General features: G+C 32.7%; 2 protein-coding genes across 3 annotated transcripts; both read left to right on the top strand.

Annotated features, from left to right (window-relative positions):
- Positions 1-5,433: 5,433 nt before the first annotated feature.
- Positions 5,434-7,135, top strand: LOC101222984 (multiprotein-bridging factor 1b). The gene is made up of 4 exons (XM_004149230.3): positions 5,434-5,729; positions 6,139-6,222; positions 6,464-6,546; positions 6,637-7,135. Exons 1-4 carry the CDS (start codon positions 5,588-5,590, stop codon positions 6,754-6,756), a joined length of 429 nt encoding a protein of 142 aa, XP_004149278.1. The 5' UTR covers positions 5,434-5,587; the 3' UTR covers positions 6,757-7,135.
- Positions 7,136-10,964: 3,829 nt separating this feature from the next.
- On the top strand, positions 10,965-16,902 carry LOC101222506 (shaggy-related protein kinase zeta). 2 transcript variants are annotated; one of them, XM_031887588.1, is made up of 13 exons: positions 11,049-11,188; positions 11,818-11,962; positions 12,482-12,574; positions 12,847-12,906; positions 12,995-13,267; positions 13,357-13,431; positions 13,507-13,563; positions 14,153-14,293; positions 14,391-14,441; positions 14,518-14,613; positions 15,219-15,302; positions 15,548-15,649; positions 16,326-16,902. In XM_031887588.1, the coding sequence occupies exons 3-13, from the start codon at positions 12,485-12,487 to the stop codon at positions 16,422-16,424; spliced, it is 1,128 nt and encodes a 375-aa protein (XP_031743448.1). In that variant the 5' UTR covers positions 11,049-11,188; positions 11,818-11,962; positions 12,482-12,484; the 3' UTR covers positions 16,425-16,902. The 2 variants fall into 2 exon arrangements, with proteins under 2 accessions (XP_004149276.1, XP_031743448.1); XM_004149228.3 differs by lacking the exon at positions 11,818-11,962 and having other exon boundaries at positions 10,965-11,188.

The following is a 16,902-nucleotide window of genomic DNA, read 5'->3' as shown; positions in this document are numbered from 1 at the left end:
TTTGAGAATATTATTAACCTAATTTTTTATTTTTTATTAAATAAATATATTTATTTTTATATATTATATTATATTAATTCGGGTTGGGTAGGGTTGAACCGAATTTTTCAACCTCCAACCCGAGACCCAACCCAACCCGAAAAAATCAATTTTTTTTAACCCAACCCAACCTATATTTTAACCTAACCCAACCCAGCTCTTATTATATGGGTTAGGTAGTCCGGGTTATTCGGGTTCAACCCATATTCTTACACCCCTATACACCATGGTTAAATAGGGAACTCTTCTCTTAAATAAATCACATTAATATGCAAGATTAAGGTGGAAAGCTTTTTTAAGAAAAATTTTGATTATTGAGAGAAGATTAGATCCTTACACACTTTTCCGCTATAGTCCAATCCTATCTCTATAAAAGATGAAGGAGATGGGTTGGATTGAATAAACAGCTTGTAGACACTGCCTAGACGTAGTAAAATTTTCATTATGTGTCATACCAACACCACAAATCCGAAATCAATGTTCGACGAACAAGAATTGAAAGAATGTTTGTTATTTCTTCCTCATAAGTTTTTGCAACTTAAATAAACCCCATCCATTATTCTCATCCAAAAGATCTGTCTCTCAAATTATCAAAATGAGGTTGCATCAGGGTAATCAATTTAAAGCATCGAAAACAAGGATGTCATCATTGTCAATGCGTTTGCGAAGACCTTTTTCAATTAAGGATCTTCCCCACAAGATACCTTGTCAAACGTAGGATGGGTTGTCACGCTCCTAACCTCAAAGCCACCCTCTTGGACTTTAAACACCAGAACGTCTGGGTTTTAATACTTAAACTTAACTTGGACTTTAACAACTTAAAAGCATGCAAGACGATAAAACTTTAAAAACACTTAAACTTGAGGAAACTTAACAACTTTTATTCAATCTCAAATACAAAACTTATAGTTTAACATATATTAAATCTAAAACTTTAGGCTCTCAACGCTTAGCACACTTTTAACGTCTGCTTTAACACCTCATCGCTTAACAACTTGCCTTAACCTTCACAATGCAGCCTCAATGTCTTGCTTACTTGGGGAAAGGGAAAACTTAAACTATAAGACAAATACTTAGTGAGTTACAATTTTAGGAAAAAAACTTTAAGTAATACAAGATCATACACAAACTCATTTTACAAGAACGTTTCAAAGGGCCCCATCTCGTGCCAAAACTTTAGGCACACGTTAGTATTTACTTCTTCCTTATTGCCTTGACATTTAAACTTCCTCAATACGTAGACTGCTATGATGACTCGTTTTCACATCAGTATCATCACATAACCTCAACACGTTCAGTCATCCTTCTGTCAAGTGGACTACTCAACGCAAGGCTCTTATGTGCACATAATAGCTAGTTTACGATATGAATAAAGTTAATAGTTTACTAGCATACAAACATCACAAAAAAACGTACTTTAACTTGTAAATTAAACTTTCAATACTCAAGCTTTTCAATATATTAAATGAAATTACGTTACAACATGCATTATACTTTGCATAACATTAAAATCAACATGACGACTTTGGAAAGAAAATTTGTAAGACTTAGTTCTTTTCTTTAAAAAAGTCACTTACGAAGCCGAGTTTTCTTTACTCTTCCCTCTTTCTTCACACCTAGCCTTTCTTTTTCTAGTCTTCATTTTCTTCCTTTCTTCTTAACGTCCATGTAACACCCCAAAAATTTTAAAAACTTATTATGAGTATTACATTAAATGAAACTGGAAGTTATGAAATTTATTTGGTGTAGTGTGTTGGATTAATTAAATATATATATACATGAGTATGTATATTTAATTAAAGATTTTGGAATTTAGTGGAAAATGTTATTAAGTATGACATGAGAGTCCACTCTCCCAAGCTTTTCAAGTATTGTAATTTTGAAGGACAAAAATTTTTCAAAGAAAGAAAGATTGTAACGCCAAAAAGATTTAAAGTAATATTAAATTTAACTATCTTAATTTTATTATGTTGGAACTATTGAGCGTTAATTTTAAATATTTGATTTAGAATCCACGTTAGGTGAAATTAAAATTAATTAAATATTTTTTGGTTGAATATTTAATTAATTAGTATAATTGAAGCTTTCGTGTTAATTAAATAATTTGGATGCTTATTTAATTAAATTGAAGTGTCTAAATTTTTGTTAGGGATTTGATAATTATATGGATATAAGGTTATATATATAATTATTATGGAAAAAAATAAATATAATTTTATTTATGAAAAATTAATTATTTTGGGAGATAATTAATTATTTTGAAAAAAAGGTAAATATTTATTGTAAAAATAAGTTGATATGATTGAGTAAATAAGATAAGAGGAAAAAAAAATAGATTTGTTTAAAAGAAAATTTGAGAATTATATATTGAAATATAATTATTGGAAAAAAAGATGTAGCATCCCACATTTTAAATAAATTTTTATTAATTATCTTAAATTATTTAAATATTATGGAGCTAAAATTGAATTATTAGATTAAGATAAATCATGTTGAAATTTATAATTTACGGATCTATAGAAGAAGATTTGGTTAATTAAAAGATTTGAGGATTTAACTTAATTTTGGATGTTGAAAGGAAAAGTCGATTATGGTGGAATTGAAATTAATTAAATATATTTATACGTGCATGAATATGTATATTTAATTAAGAATTGTAATTTTTAGTAGAATATTGTATTAATTATTTGATTTTGTATAAACAATTAATATGAAAAGTAAAATTAATTATATGATAGAATATAATTATAATCGCTAGGAAATAACATAATTAATGTGAGAAGGGAAAGGCGATTTGACCGACTAGAAAAGATGATGTATTTAATTAGGGAAATAATGATTTAAATAAATATATATGTTTATTATTACTATTTATTAGAAAATTTGCGTTAGAATCTTGAGAATAATGATATATAAAATATAGCACTTTAAATTTTTGTAAATATGTCAAAATTTTCACTTATAAAAATACTCTCTATCTTAAATCTCTTATTATTCGTAAACTATCATTCAATAATTTATTTCTCTTTCTTTTTCTAATGTCCTACTCATTGTTTATTTATTCTTCCACTTTTTAAACTCTAATTATTTATTATTTGTAAACTATCATTAAAAAATTATTTGTTACTTCTGTCTTAATCTTAATTTTGGAATATCAAAAGTACAATAATTGTAATATAAAATATAATAGTCGTTAATTATATTAATTTAACTTTATTGTGATTTTTTTTACTTTATTCGATGTGTATTTTGAGTTGAATCTGATTTCAAATTATTTTGTTTTATTTTTTACATTGTTTTTTGTTTTTGTTTTGCTTGTATTTATGTGTCCACAAATATAACCTAATAATAGTAAGTTAGTCCTTCACGAGTATTTGTAACACCAGTTGAGTCAAATTACCGTTTTATTCTTGAGTTACTTCTAGTCCTAAATACTAGTGCTCCTCTAAAGAACAACCTATTTATGATCACATCAATAAACAAAAATCTATCTCGTGCCATAAAGAGAGTATGACCCTTCATCCAAGTCCTTGAGACACAATTTAAGGGAACACCCATCTACTTATCCTAAAGTCCGAAATGAGTGAATTTCATATTGTGTGATTATGTTCCCAACTCCTTACTCGGTTTTATCCCAAAATGATAAGCATATTGAGTCGGCAATCTAATCACTCTCATTCGTACAAATCAAAGGACAATCCCTCGCGAACAAGAGTTCATAATACACTTAAAATTAAGATTAAGTTACATAGGTCATCCTAATGAAATATAAATCTAATTAGTTAACAAAGTTACATCTAGTGGTTACTATTTTGTGGTTTGGTCTTGCATAAGATACCCTCACTCGGATGTCACCTACACGAACGTGTTTGATCATTATGTTTGTATCAAATATAAAGTGAGTCGTATCCATAATGTTACCGAGATAAAATATTCAGTCTTATCTCTATACTATAAACCCTATAAGCTGATCTCAAACATTGATCCATGTATGTCTCTGCATCCTGTTTGAGACTCATCAAATATCTTAGGATGTTAGTTTATTTGATTTAGATTATTAAGACAAAACTAATAATATAATCATTAACATTTATTGAAATTATAATAATCACTTTATTAATAACGATCAATGATTAATATTTACAATTTACGAGTTTTAGAACATAAATCTTAACCATGTGTGGACTTGACTTTGACTTTGTCATTTTCACAAATAATAAAATATGTGTGTTGTAGACTTAATTATTATAACTTGTTTTGTCATTTGTGCAAGTGCATCTTATTATTATTAATGGTTACACATGCCTAAGATTTTATGCATTTAAGGAATTGTATGAGGAAAGAGAATGTGAATAAAAATATATGTATATATTGGTATTACATATATATATTCTAAAAGGGAAAAGGAAATAATAATGATTATTATTATTTGGGTTTATAAATAGCATTAAAATGCTTAAATTAAAAAGAAAAGCAAAAATAAAAGTTATTCATCTTCTTCGTTAAGATAACCACCCCCGTCTCGCCAGTTTTGGTTAAGATTGGTGACTCAAGTGTTTTGGATATTTATTGTGGAATTTGAATACACATTAAAAATTTAATTAATGGAGGCTCTAAATTAAATTATTATTGAAATTGATGTTAGTTGCATACAAAGTCATTTGACAAATCTTAAAGATTTAAATGATAGATTTTTTCTATAAAGGTTGAATTGGTTTTAACCTCAATTTTGAGTAGGTTAATTTGAGATTTTTTTTTTGTATGATAGTCAATTATTAATTTTATTAATTAAGATATTAAAATTTTCTTATGGAGACTCAGGCTCGTGACATGTCATATGGAGACTCAATTTTGCTTCTACTTTTGATGGTTCGTTTTCAGGGTTTCGATCTTAAACATTTTGATCTATTTATTTTTATTATTGTTAACTTTTATGATTGTGTTACTTTTTACGTGATCGGCTAACTTTCCATACGATCGTTTATCTTCCTACACGATCATTTAATAAAATACTTATAACTTCACTTCTATTAAATAAAAAATAAAAAATATATTATTAATTTGAATTGAGTTGAACCAAAATTTTCAATCCAATCCAACCCGCATTTTAAATTAACTCAAAGTTGAAGTTGGCGTATTGTTTGGAATGAAATTACACTCCTAATTTGACAAGAGTATGTATTTGCCAATTTAATCACAACTAATAAATTAGCAATCTAAAGTTTTTTTTTTTGAAAAAAACTAGAAAGAGGAGCAATAATTTTTTCTTAAAAAGAAAACCAATGTATTTATTTATTAAATTAGAAAATGAAATGAAGAAAATTTGTTGGATTGGGTAGTCCGAAAACCCGATTATTTGGACCCGAGAAACCGAGGTTTTTGTTTATTGTTCCCCACGGCAATAAGTAATGGCGTGAATTGACTGCGTGCGCTTCAAGCTATCAGGACATTTTTATATCCTCCGATTAGAAACCCTAATTCAGACTCTCCGTATTACCCACCCAGGAACCCCTTTGTAACGAGAAACGGTAACACGAAGAAAGTTGAAATGGCTGGAATCGGACCACTTTCACAGGACTGGGAACCGGTTGTCATCAGGAAGAAGGCACCTAACGCCGCCGCAAAGAAGGATGAGAAGGCTGTTAATGCTGCACGCCGAGCCGGGGCGGAGATTGAAACCATAAAGAAATGTGAGCTCTCTAACTTTTATCTGTTATCCCTTTTTTTTTCCTCTACAAGAAGCCCCAATCGCTGTTTTCTTGTTTTTGATTTGACTTCCGACTCTATTTATTCGTAAATTGATAACTGTTTAGCACGGTGGTGATGATAATCGAGGGTTTTAAGTTAAAAAGATACATCTATGTTTAATATAGAGGAGCCATGTAGATTGATTTATTTTTTTCAACTGTCCATCGGATTCTTTTACTGGATCGAGTGGGCAATGATTATTTGGGGCTTCTTGTTGGTCCTAACTGAGTTGGGCTATGGGTACCTGTTATTTCTTTATATTCTGCGTATGTTTGTTCACAAATGGCCATAAGTCTGTTTTATCCAGTGAAATTTAGTGTTGCAATGATACTTTTTTTTTGCCTTTTGCAGCTGCTGCTGGGTCGAACAAATCTGCCTCCAGCAGCACTACTTTGAATACTAGGAAGCTTGACGAAGAGACGGAGAACCTTTCTCGTGAGTATTTCTCGATTACATTTGCATAGCATGGTTGGATAAGGTTTTTTTTTTATCCCTTGTTTCATTTATCGGAGGATTCGCTGCTTTCATATCAGAGGAGCATGGAAGCAGTCAATGACACGAAATCTTTACCGTCTCAATTACTTATGGGAATTGTACTGCTTTATATTTATCTTTTTTGTGGTATTTTCTTCATTCATTACTTTTTTGTCAATTGGATGTTTTATTTAAATTCTAGATGATCGTGTTCCAACTGAGCTGAAGAAAGCAATTATGCATGCTCGAACAGAGAAGAAGCTTACACAGTCTCAACTTGCTCAAGTATGTTTGTTGTACACTCTCTGTTGGCTGGGTCTCTATTATGTGCACGTGTTAATGATGATCTTGAATTATTTTTTTCTTCCCCTGTAGCTTATTAATGAGAAGCCTCAAGTTATCCAGGAGTACGAATCTGGAAAAGCTATTCCAAATCAACAAATAATAACCAAACTTGAGAGAGCTCTTGGAGCGAAATTGCGTGGGAAGAAATAAAGAGATATGGAAAGTTAAGTATGAGTTCTACGTAAGCTTTTGTTTGAACCATGCTAAAAAATTCATACCCTACCGTGGTTTCAATGTGTAATTATGTTCGACCATCCTCGTATTCCTGTATAACCACTGTTGCAGTGTCTTGGTGAGTTCTTACCTGGAAATAAATAAATATTGTGTCTGTCATGTTGCGTTAGTTTCCAGATGTTTTGGCTACACTTATTACATCAGAACTTGGCTTTATTTGAATTTAATGGCTGCAGCCATGACAATTAACAATTCAGCAACTTGTATGGAGAGCGTAGGGTTGTCGTTTCATAGTTGTTTCTGAACATTATTTCTATTATCGATGGCCATGATGCAATTTGAATTCTTTGCAAAATTTCCCCTTTGAATTGGTTCGACTGAGAATACAGGTTCTTCACTTAGGCCAATGTCTTTTGGATTGGAGTGACATAAATGTACGGTTGTTTTTCTTTCAAAAGAACGTTTCTGAAAGATCAAATCTAACAAAATTGACTGTACTGACCTACAATGTTGGTTTTGAGTCGGCATCTCTATGTTCTTCTTGGGTGGAATGGGCCATGAAAAATTGGTCACACTAAACCGCATTGGCTCAGTTTGGATTAGTTTTGGACTGACCAGACATTTAATACCATAACAATAACATTTTTTGTTAAGTAGTACCCCCCCCCCCCCAACCCCACCCCATTAAAAAAAAAAAGAAAGAAAAAAATCCTCCTCTCTGAGCTTCTGCCAATGCACCACTCTGCTCTTCACCAACTCTTTTTCCCTTCTCTCCACTTGATGAAGAAGTAATTGTAGCTAAGTATTGCTGTTAAGCATATGGGAATTGGATAGAGTATTGTCCCAACATATAACAAAAACGGTTACTGCGACATCAATGGAAGCTGATCTCTTTAGTCTGAAATCTCCCTTCACCTTCCCTCCCTCTGTTTCTTTGAGATCTCTCATTTGACAATGAGTGCGCTTTCTATCCTCCCTCTGATTTAAGCCTTGGTCCAAGTTCAAGCAATTGTGGCTATTTTAGCAGAACTGTGCGAGGGAGAGAATAGAATGGTGTTGTTGGCTTAAAATAATGCATATGGTTCTTGTTAGATCACTGGCTGATCGCTCCCCTGTATGGAATCAACTCTAAAAAGTTGAGTCCATTTTACCATTCCTTTTTTTATAGCAAAAAGAATTCTGCCCAGATCCTGAACTGGCCCTATGTCAAACCAATTCAGACAAGGGTTCTCAATACTCATATCTTAAAGAGATTGCTTGAACAATTACTTCTTGAAATAGGCAGATTTATTCTGAACTCAAACGAAAAGTAAGCTACTTCTGGGATAGTTGAGCAGGCGTTCTCTTTCCCATTTTCTAACACCTAGAGATAACATTAACAAAACAGGATAACACAGATATCCATTCGATGATTTCAAATCTCCTTTATGTTGGTTCCGTTGAAGTGAAAAGAGCAGAGAGTTGAGGAGGCATAAGTTCTCTGTTATTTTTCTGACACCTAGAGATGACATTAAAGAAACAGAATAATCAGAACTTCTGACATATCGGTCATTTGCTCTCTCCTCTCTTTTTTCATGTTGAGCCATTGAAGGAAAAAGAGTAGGGATGCTTGTTTTACCCCAAGTTACTAGTTGGGATATTCTTTCCTTGTTGCGTGGAATGCTAGAAAGGCCCATTATGAAGCTAACATACAAATGGTACAGAATGAAATTCAAGGCAGGCATTGTTTGTAATTACCTACGCCATTGATCTTGCCTCTTAGAGGCTAAAGTAGAGAGGCACCAAACTCAAGCGTATTTTCTTTCTTTCTTTCTTGTTAAACCAATAGACTAATAAGCTTCATTTGTAATTAGAGTGCTCGTACAATTAGGACAGCTTGTATGTTGATTGTATTGACATGTTGTTACTAATCTATCTGTAATTGAAAAATAAAGGTGTATCATACACCTTGGTTGAAATCATTTGGAATCTATCTTGAGGGCAATCTTCGTATAAAAGCAAATGGTCGAAAATAGGCTAGGTCTGAAATGATTTATTTTTAACCTCAACCCTCAAAATAAAATCCACATAATCAATTATTATTGATTTCTGATTACACATATATTTATGTATTATTACAAATGGCTTGAACCACAAATCATTTGCATTTGGTTGTTAACAAATTCATATTCTAGTGAGTTGGACTTATTTTGGTAATTTATAATTTGTATAATCCGTTTGTTTGATCAATATTACTAATTATAATAATAGTAATATGAGTTTTTGGACCAAATCTGTCATTGATAACTAAAGAAAGTTAAATCAAATTCTATGGAATTTTCATTAGAATAGATCTTGACACCGTACTATGTTCTTACTTGTATATCTAAATAAACTAAGGTATGTACATAGAACAAAAGATATCCAAGGCTTTTATTATGCAAATGATATATCCAGTTGTTTAGCACCATATAATTATTCATAAGAAACAATTAAGGTTTGTGGATGAAAATATTTTTATCCTATAGTCTTGATTGATGGCTAGAATAAGTTATTGAATCCATAAGAAGAGGGTTAGAGAATATGCATTGTTTGAAAATGTCAAAATGTTTTGGTAAGCAAAATATGGAGTTGACATAATGTTTAATAAGTCTAACAAAGTGGTACCAAGAAGAGTAGCACATGGGTCCATTTTTCATGCATCGGGCACATGCAACACATAATGGAATGGGCTCCTCCCACCTAATATTTTCATTATTTTTTCATCCAAAATCTAATTATTTCAGGTGCTCCATTCCTCCTACTGATTTGTCTATCATATAGTTTTTTGTGGAAAATATTAAATAATCATCCTTTTACAATATCAAAATGATCAAGATTATTGGTTACATTTTTTAAATCCAATCGCTAATTCTTAGATGATTTAAATCAACAACATATGTTGAAGCATGTCGATGAAAAATGACAAAAAAAATTGGTTTAGAGTTATATATATTATGCTCAAAATGTTTCTGATTTATATCATATTCATGTACATAACATTTTTAATTTAATTTTATTTAAACAAACGATGAAAATATCGACGTATAAATGAAAGTTTAATGTATAAGACATAAATTACTATACATTGAAAACAGGTCCCTGATTCTTTTTTTAGTCTTGTTATTTTTAACTTAAAAATAAATAATAATTGAAAATGAAAGAAATAAATAATGTGCCTAAAATGTTTTCTTAAATTGTTAGTTTTTGGAAATTGAAGACTTGCAGGAACCACTCCTTAAATGTGAAGTTGGTTACCATGATACTCATCAATTATCAATTTACGATAAACTCTTTTTGTTAGATCAAATTTTATTATATAACTTATCTAGAATGAAAACAAACAAACTTGTCGATTGAGAAGACGTGCGTATTTGAAATTTGTGAAATAACCTTTTTAGTTTGAGGATGAGTTGATAAAACCAATTGGACACGGTTGTGGAATTCAAAATTTCAAGCGCTAAGGAAAAAAAAAAACTATATCAATCTTAGTAAGGGAGTGAGTTTTATAGAACACCCCTTCACTCTACTAACTAAGGTATTAAAGATGTAATTACAAATATGAATGAAAGGAATTCCACAAAAGGAATTAAAGAATTTCTACCAACTGAATGATGGTTGAGGAGCTTTTGTTGAGGACTCATTTAATCTTCAAATTTGTTGCAAGGCAAAGTTTATTTAAGATTACTAATAATTCAACCTGGACATAAACTTTAAGTTTTTTTTTTTTCTTCAAAATTTGTTGTTTGGTATAATTAAACATAAAATTCGTATTTTAAAGATAAATATTAATGTAGAATCAGTGATTTGAATAATTAAATAAGTAAGAAGTAATTTATAAGCTTGTTAGTGAGTGGTTTTGGGAGGATTGATTGGTGGTGATTAAGGGTAGGGTTGGATTTGCATGTGATTGTTGTGAAAGGGATTTGGGGAGGTGTATGGGAGTTTACAGTAGATTGGCATACATTAGATATTGTCATTTGGTTGGGACATAGATAAGACAGCAATGGAAGTGTGTGATTGGAGGGTGCTTTCACCTCCTAATATTGGCGCGTGGGTCTACTCTTATCTATTTCTCTAACGAGACTATTAGAAAATTTAGATAATAATTAAATAAAGAGCAACGATTTTTTTTTTTTTTATAAAAAAAAATAATAACAATAAAGAAAACAAAACAAAAAATCGGAAAGAAATAGAAATAGAGAGAGAAAGTAGAGAGAGAACGAGAGAGCTCTCCTCTCACATGGCCTCCTTGCCATTAGGGCCTCGCCATCAACCTCCACCACAGCCACAGTCACAGCCACAAGTACAGCTGCTTCAACAGCCTCAACCTGATAATGACCGTCTAAATCTCAACTCTCACCGTGCCTCAGCAATGGACACCGATAAGGTTCTCTTCCTTTCTCTTTTTCTCTCTTTCTGTCTCTCCTCCTTTCTCTATGATTGCTGATTCTTCTCCTTCTCTTCTTTTTCTTCTGTTCATGCTTTATTTGTGCCTGATCCACCTTGTGATCCTCGTTTCTTGCTAAGCTACGAGCGATCTATTGTGATTTGCTACTTCCTTTCCTTTGCTGGAAAGTTTTGATAAGTAGCCGGAAGTTCTATTCGGCGGTTACTAATCTGTTTACGTCTCCGAGTAGAGATGTTTTTCTGGTTCATTTTTCTTTCTTTGATCGATTGCTTGGTGAAGTAGTTGGTTCAATATTTGATCGAGTATTTAGATGAGATCTTGCGTCTGAGATTGACCTCAATTTCGTTTAACCGTCTTCTTTTAGTTTAATTCCTCTTAAAATAGGGAGACTGGTGCGTTTTCTTTCTTCTCTCAACCTTATAAATCGGAAATTAATTGGTACTGTGCTGTGTGGACGTCCGAGTCGAACGACTTCGCGTTGTTTATTAGTCATCTAATTGCTGTTTCCGAAACTCCTTTTCCTAGTGATTTCATTTGTTCCGATCTGGTTTAATCTTGGTTGTTGTTTCATCTTCTGTAATTTTGATTGTTATTTTTTGTAATTACAGTTGGTCTTCTCCATGAATCTTTTTTAAAACATTTATAGTTTGCTTTGGGAAGTCGATAACCGCTGATTCTCTCCTTAGTTCCTTGGGTGGAGATGCAAGCTCTTCCTAGCATGTGATGCCTCTTCGTAGCATGTGATGCTTTCTTGTAAGCAATATCTATCTATTTTGCTTTGCCAAGACGTTGCTCTGGATTCATTAATTTGTCTTCTATCCTACATTTTAAGACCCGTCTTCAATTCCTTCAGATATTCCGATCCTTGTCATAAATTCCAAAACACAATCATAAATTTTCAGCGGACACACCAATTACGTAATTACTGTAAATTTAGTTATGCATTTGTGTATTTCATCCTTCACTTCCTAAAATAGATAAGGAGCCTCACATGGGATTCTAGGAACCGCAGAGCAGCACTCCATTTCCTAGATTTAATCCTGGGCTTTCTACTCAGGCTTCTTGATATCATGTGTGCTTTTATTGACTGCTAACAATCATACGAAACATTTTGATACTATAACTTGTCAGCAACTAAAAGGTTTTATTTACAGACTGTTCAGTTTTATTCAATATAAAATGTTGTCATGTGGCCCTTATTCATCTCGTATATGTCACTTGTTCGTCTAAACATTCTGCCTCATTTACCATGCTTGATGCTGCATATTCCAGGAAATGTCAGCTGCAGTGATTGAAGGGAATGATGCAGTAACTGGTCATATCATTTCCACTACAATCGGTGGCAAAAATGGTGAACCAAAACAGGTTAAATATCATTCCACTCACCTCACAATTGCTTTCTATGATTTGCTCCTTCATTTATTGGTTGAATAAATATGTCTCATTTTTTTATTTAAAAGAAGTTTAACACAAAGTTTATTACGGGACAGTATATCCATAACAGCCTACCTTTTTAACCAAAAATTCATTTGCTTTTTTGGAACTTTAGAGCAATGTAAAAATCTTCCATGTTGTCATAGTTGACCTTGAAATTTTAAATTACCGAGATGCTAAATTTTTTCTTGCTTGTAATGTAGACAATCAGTTACATGGCTGAGCGTGTGGTGGGTAGTGGCTCATTTGGAATTGTATTCCAGGTAAGACTTGGTTATATCTTATATCTCACCAATGACAAAGTTTGTTCTATCTGTACAGTTTTTGAAGTCTAAATGCCCTTCTTTCCAGGCAAAATGCTTGGAAACAGGAGAAACGGTTGCCATTAAAAAGGTTTTACAGGATAAACGTTATAAAAACAGGGAGCTGCAACTAATGCGTCTGATGGATCACCCAAATGTGGTTTCTCTAAAGCATTGCTTCTTCTCGACAACTAGTAAAGATGAGCTTTTCTTGAATTTGGTCATGGAATACGTTCCCCAGAATATGTATCATGTTCTTAAGCACTACAACAGCATGAATCAGAGGATGCCACTCATCTACGTGAAACTGTATACATATCAAGTAGGGCATACTATTTCATTTACGATTGCATGAACTTCTGGTGGATTTTGCTTATATGCTAATACTCCAGTTGTAAATAAAATTTTCAGATCTTTAGGGGCCTTGCATATATTCATTCAGTTCCTGGGGTCTGCCATAGGGATGTGAAGCCTCAAAATCTTTTGGTATGACTTTTCCCCGTAATTCTTCTATTTCTCTGGTGGAACTATGTATCTGAAACTATGCCATGGAAACTGCAGGTCGATACTCTAACTCATCAGGTTAAGATTTGCGACTTTGGAAGTGCGAAAGTATTGGTATGCTCTATATCTATCATTTCAAATTATCTGGTTCAATATATTTTATGCAGAGGATTGTAGGTTGGAAATAATAGCTTTGAGTCCTCTGTTCAAACCACTAGTTTTTTTAACCATCAGTTTTTCTTTGAAAGAAAATTATTCCATCACCTAACTCTACGCTTTCTCAACAAAACTTGAAAGAGAGTAAAATAAAACTTGAAATATATCAATAAAAATTAACTGAGCTCATCTACAAATATCATCTAAAAAGTTAAGTTCCAAGGTTAGAGGAAGTAGGAACGATATCTTGATTTCTAAAAGCTATGCATTGAGTACCATAGCTTATGACGATATTAACGTCATTAATTGCACTTATGGAGGCTCTTGAACTTATAATTTGTTCTTTTATGAATGAGGTAGAAAATAAAATTTTAGAAAACTCACATAAACTTTATTGATCGGTTTGGTTTTTTTACCTCCATCTGACTAGGGTGAAATAAATTTTAAGACTGGCATTTGAACAATCTACTAATGTATCATACATATGAATATAAACGCTCAAGCATTCTTTCCTAAATGACACTTTTCCTGCCTCTTCTGTTTTCAGATTAAGGGTGAAGCAAATATATCATATATATGCTCTCGTTATTATCGAGCTCCAGAGCTCATATTTGGTGCAACAGAATACACAACCTCCATTGATATTTGGTCGGCCGGTTGTGTCCTTGCTGAACTTCTTCTGGGCCAGGTCTGTGACTTTGACGCTTCAATTTCTAATAATTTCCCACTAAGAGGTGTATTTCTTCTCTTACTCCTGTGCTTAAATCTTTTTTTATTTGTTACAGCCGTTGTTTCCTGGAGAAAATGCGGTGGACCAACTTGTGGAGATAATCAAGGTGATACCTTAGTTGTACATTGATTCTAAAACCATTGAAATGAAGCTTCGTCTCTTATTTTTTGAACTTCTTAAAGGTTCTTGGTACTCCAACTCGGGAAGAAATTCGATGTATGAATCCAAATTATACAGACTTCAGGTTCCCTCAGATTAAAGCCCATCCATGGTACAAGGTATGCAATTAGATATTGACCCATTAAGTCAAGTGGGTAGAATAGAAAAATACGCATGCAAATTGTGAGCTCATAAATGTCATAAGAAAACTCGGTTGTCAATTAGCTAAATTTGAATCCTTTTTAAAAATTAACTTCATATGAGTTGCACTGTCATGCAACTCTAGTTATCTATCCATGTTCCACTGTAATTTAGAGATTGCCCTAGAACCTTGCATGATGCGGTTTCCAAAAAAAGTTCCTATCATTCTGTATTATTCTCTTTTTGGAATGTAAATGTCATCATTGATTTAGGGTGTGCTTGGAATACAATGTCAAGTGTCTAATTTAAAAAATAAATCATTTTGGAAAAAAATTAGAGTGCTTGGTAACTATTAAAAAATAGCTTTTGGAGTGTTTTAAATAGTTTTGACCAAAAGTGTTTAAATAAGAATGAGTTCTTTTAGAAACATTTTCTTTCTTAAGTCAATCCAAACGGACTCTTGTTGTTATGGTTTTTGTGTTGAACTATTTTTCATGCCTTTATTGTCTAGAATACCATTGCATTGCTTTTTTTTTTTTTTTTGCTGCAGCATTTCTAGAATTGAAATGGTTCTTTTGTTCAGGTTTTCCACAAGCGAATGCCTCCTGAAGCTATTGATCTTGCTTCACGTCTGCTTCAGTATTCTCCAAGTCTTCGTTGCACAGCTGTGAGTTGAACATTTTTTCACTCTTTGTCTGAATTCTAGGTTACATACAATGCTATGTTTTATTTCCTCATCATAAATCAGTCTTATAATGTACTTTGTGTAGAAAATATCTGCAGTTGATACATTTTTATCTAGCTAAAACTATGCCCAATCATGACTTGTTTTTGGCTATCAAGGGAATTTCTGACCATGATGCTGATGATGATTGTTGGCTTCTACTTATCTTTTCTTTCAATTCATTGCAGCTAGAAGCATGTGCTCATCCTTTCTTTGATGAGCTACGGGAGGCCAATGTCCGACTCCCTAACAACCGTCCTTTGCCCCCTCTATTCAACTTTAAGCAAGAAGTACGTTGACCTTTTATTTCTTTTCCTTTTGCAAGCAAACTTAAGATACTGGAGAGGTTAATTCAGACTTCTTTATGGGATGAAGATGATAGGCATTTAGTCTGTTCTTTGTTCATGAAGATGCCATTTAAATTTCATAAAACTAATTCATCATTTACTTGGAGAATGTCTAATTGCAAGACTTTTGATCTTGGTTAATCTTTTACCTTATCTACCATATAAAAAGAACGTTATCTACCGTCCAAAACCCTGCTCTGCTTGGCCTTTCAACATGATCTCCCATCAGATTGTTTTTGATGGACTTGGGGACACTTGAGCTATATGCATGTGTGCCTCGTCTACATTTTGGATCTATTTTGGTAAACTTAGAGTAGCAGGATACAAATACATCCACTTGTAACATATGAGAAGGGCGAGCAGTACTTAGGTTTGGTTACTGGCGAGCCTTTACCTTTCCGGCTAACTTGTTTTGTTCTGCACTTGGAAATCTTAGGTATAGCCTGGATGTGGGATTTTTATATTTAATTTATTTACTTTTCATGAAAATTTTCATGAGGTTCTAACAGCATGTTCAAGTAAGAGCATTTGTCCAAAAAGAAAACCTATCAAGAGAAAAGAAAGGAAAGAAAAGAATTTCAAACTAACATTTCAAATCTCTCATTTCATCTTATTGCAGTTAGCTGGAGCATCCCCTGAACTGATCAGCAGGCTGCTACCGGAGTACGTGCGAAGACAGATTGGTCTTGGTCTTCAACATCAGCAGGCAAGTACATAAAAAACTGAAGACATGAATCAACGTATAAGTTCCATTTATTGGGTAGATGAATGGATGGATGGATAAAATGCAAACAAAGAAGCTCCTTGCAGTCTAGATAAAACCAAGTGGGTATCTTGGCCCAACTCTGCTCCTGAGAAGATTTACACACATAGCACTCGCTGTTTGGCTTAGCATGGAAATTGTGATATCAACTACTTTATTTTAGCCAATACATATTGATTTTGTATTCCCAATGTCTAGATTTTTTTTTTTGTTTCTCGATCCGTAAAATTGGAGAAAGTGAAAAGTGTACGACTGAAAAAGGTATGATTCATGTTTCTAGCTAGGCTGTGCCTCCAAGAAAAGCTCAATAGGAGCTTATTGGTAGCTTCAAATTTGAATTGTTTTGTCCTGATAAGTTTTTCTGTATGTATTGTTTAGTTTGTTTCCTAGTTATATTTTAGTGTTGAAGGTTATTTTTCCCCTCCTTTTTCCA

Source organism: Cucumis sativus, chromosome 6 (genome assembly GCF_000004075.3).
Source record: "Cucumis sativus cultivar 9930 chromosome 6, Cucumber_9930_V3, whole genome shotgun sequence".
In the NCBI taxonomy this organism is placed as follows: domain Eukaryota; kingdom Viridiplantae; phylum Streptophyta; class Magnoliopsida; order Cucurbitales; family Cucurbitaceae; genus Cucumis; species Cucumis sativus.
The sequence above is the reverse complement of the archived record's forward strand: the minus strand, read 5'-3'. Positions and strand labels throughout refer to the sequence as shown.

Excerpts from the sequence above, each read along its gene's own strand:
- LOC101222984 (XM_004149230.3), top strand. The coding sequence starts at position 5,588 with ATGGCTGGAATCGGACCACTTTCACAGGACTGGGAACCGGTTGTCATC. Across the intron at positions 6,223-6,463 it reads AGAGACGGAGAACCTTTCTC|ATGATCGTGTTCCAACTGAG; the intron begins GTGAGTATTTCT and ends TTTAAATTCTAG. Across the intron at positions 6,547-6,636 it reads CACAGTCTCAACTTGCTCAA|CTTATTAATGAGAAGCCTCA; the intron begins GTATGTTTGTTG and ends CTTCCCCTGTAG.
- LOC101222506 (XM_004149228.3), top strand. The coding sequence starts at position 11,042 with ATGGCCTCCTTGCCATTAGGGCCTCGCCATCAACCTCCACCACAGCCA. Across the intron at positions 15,303-15,547 it reads CAAGTCTTCGTTGCACAGCT|CTAGAAGCATGTGCTCATCC; the intron begins GTGAGTTGAACA and ends AATTCATTGCAG. Across the intron at positions 15,650-16,325 it reads TATTCAACTTTAAGCAAGAA|TTAGCTGGAGCATCCCCTGA; the intron begins GTACGTTGACCT and ends ATCTTATTGCAG.